Genomic DNA, 2,277 nt, shown 5'->3' with positions numbered 1-2,277 from the left:
GTAATAACAGTGGAGAGGTATTATCCAGTGTGAATCTGCAGTGTGTGTTTCAGTAATAATAGTAATAACAGTGGATTGGTATTATCCGGTATGAATCTGTGGTGTGTACAGTGTTTACTAATCCTACACACACATTTTACATAGTGAAATTAATCCTACTCCAGCAGAGCTTCACATATCATCACCGTCCAAATAAAACCACGTATCTCCAAAGTAGTAACTATACAGGTGAAGAAAAAAAAACTTCTTAACTTTCAGTGAAAATCAATATAAAAATATTTTATTCAGAGTCATTTTGGAGCATCTCCATTGGTCGATTCGTCATGAAATATTCACACAGTGTGAAGGACAGCTGCTGTACAATGTAGTAAACTAAACATCCACAAACACGGAGATTCATGTTCTTCTTTGGAAAGCAAATATTTACAGCTTAGTATCACACTCACTTGTGTGTGTGTGTGTGTGTGTTTCTATTCGGAACTGTTGGGAGGGAAGTGTGTGCGCAGGTATTCTCTGGAGCGCATGTCCGCCTGGAAAACACACACACAGAGGAAACAGAATCAGTGTGAATGTTTCAGTAACACGTCACTACTGTGAGCACACGGTCGACTCCCATCAGCAGGTTTAGGACACGCCCCCATAGCCAGAGAATTCTCCAGTTATTTTCTGATTTGTCAGAGCTTGACTTAGTTTTGACTTGACAGATGTGGTTTACACAGAGGGTGATGTGTTTCACTTCCTCTCACTGGCCTCATCCAGAACTCCTGACACATTAGGGCCATTATGACATCACAACAAACCAGTGAGAATTCTCTGGTACATCAATGCCATTAAGAAATCATAACAAACCAATCAGAACTCTGGGTTCCATTAGTGTCATTATGATGTCATAACAAACAATCCAACTGTTACATCAGTACCCTTATGACATCACAACACACCGATAAGAAGCAGCTGTGCTGCAGATTAAAGGCTGCTTGTGAGTAAAGTGTAAATATTAAAGCTGATGTAATGCTGGAGTTTGACGAGTGAAATTCACGTTTTTATCCTGAGCCAGTTTGTTGATGTTGCATAACACCCCCTACAGACCAAACACCAACGTGTGTGTGTGTGTGTGTGTGTGTGTGTATGTGAGAAAGCTTGGAGAAATGCCTCTAAAACCCACCAAAGGCTCAGTGCTCGGCTTTGGTCCAGCTTTTGTCCGGCAAGGTGTTAGTGACTCAGCGTGGTTAGAAAGAGAGAAAGGAGGATGATTGTGACTCAGCTTTATCACACAGACACGTGTGTGTGTGTGTGTGTGTGTGTGTGTGTGTGGGGTGGGAACCAATACCTATTAACACAATCACACTGACTTATCTTCCTTGTGGGGAACTGGCCCCAACTCATACACCATTACATTTTAAAGATTGTGTTAAATTCAGAATAAGGTCTGTGTTAAGTTTAGGGTTAGGTCTAGGTTTAGTTCGTGTCAGTGTTAGGTTTAGGGTTTTATTTAATCCTTGTAATAGTAATTTATAAAGTTAGGACCCCCACAAAATGAATGAAAGTCTATGTACTGTCCCCACAAGACATGAAAACAAATGTGCGCGTTGCATAAACGGCATAAATTACCACCTTTTTTAGTGTGTGTTTGTGTTTTTTTAGTGAACAAAAGCCTGTATGTGTGTGTGTGTGTGTGTGTGCGCGCCTGCATGCAAGATTTTCTCCTGGCGTCCGCAGGAAGCCCTCACGCAGCCAAAGTGTGAGTAATAGACACACACACACCACCTGCCACACGCTTCTCCTCTGAGAGCGCTTTTACACAACGTCAGGACATGTGGGTGTCCAGAAGTGTGTGGACACCCCTCTCTCAGTGTGTGACAGACTGTTCAGAAAAGAATGGGACAGGACTGTGACGCTCTGGAGCAGCTGCACAGGAGCTTAGGCTCATCATGCCCCAGCACTGGAGCGCTGAGCAGCGGAACTATGTTCTCTGAAGAGATGGAGCCCCGCCCTGTTCCTGTGGGAGGAGCTGGAGCAGTGTGTGTGACCCAGTATACACTAATGTTTCTGTGACTGCCATTAAACCCTCACAGCAATGTTCTCTCGCCTAGTTCAAAGACTAGAGAGGATGCTGACTGCTGGTAATGAAAAATGAGGCTCACTTTTGACTGAAGTTCATCTCTTTTTCTCTTTGTGTGTGTGTGTGTGTGTGTGTGTGAGAGAGACTGTGCTTAGCCTTGGCCTGCTTCTCCTCCTCCGCCTGATCTACAGAGACATCAGGAGGATGGTGTGGGA

At 43.7% G+C, this 2,277-nt stretch overlaps 1 protein-coding gene across 1 annotated transcript in view; it reads right to left on the bottom strand.

Moving 5' to 3' along the window:
* Nucleotides 1–317: 317 nt before the first annotated feature.
* LOC136692782 (endonuclease V-like) overlaps nt 318–2,277 on the bottom strand; it is a 14,763-nt gene continuing 12,803 nt past the window's right edge. Inside the window, exon 8 of the mRNA XM_066666457.1 lies at nt 318–530. Within this exon, the coding sequence (XP_066522554.1) occupies nt 471–530 (60 nt within the window). The 3' untranslated portion in view covers nt 318–470. The remainder of the gene's footprint in view (nt 531–2,277) is intronic.

The sequence above is a fragment of the Hoplias malabaricus genome, chromosome 3 (genome assembly GCF_029633855.1).
Source record: "Hoplias malabaricus isolate fHopMal1 chromosome 3, fHopMal1.hap1, whole genome shotgun sequence".
NCBI classification, from domain to species: Eukaryota; Metazoa; Chordata; class Actinopteri; order Characiformes; family Erythrinidae; genus Hoplias; species Hoplias malabaricus.
The sequence above is the reverse complement of the archived record's forward strand: the minus strand, read 5'-3'. Positions and strand labels throughout refer to the sequence as shown.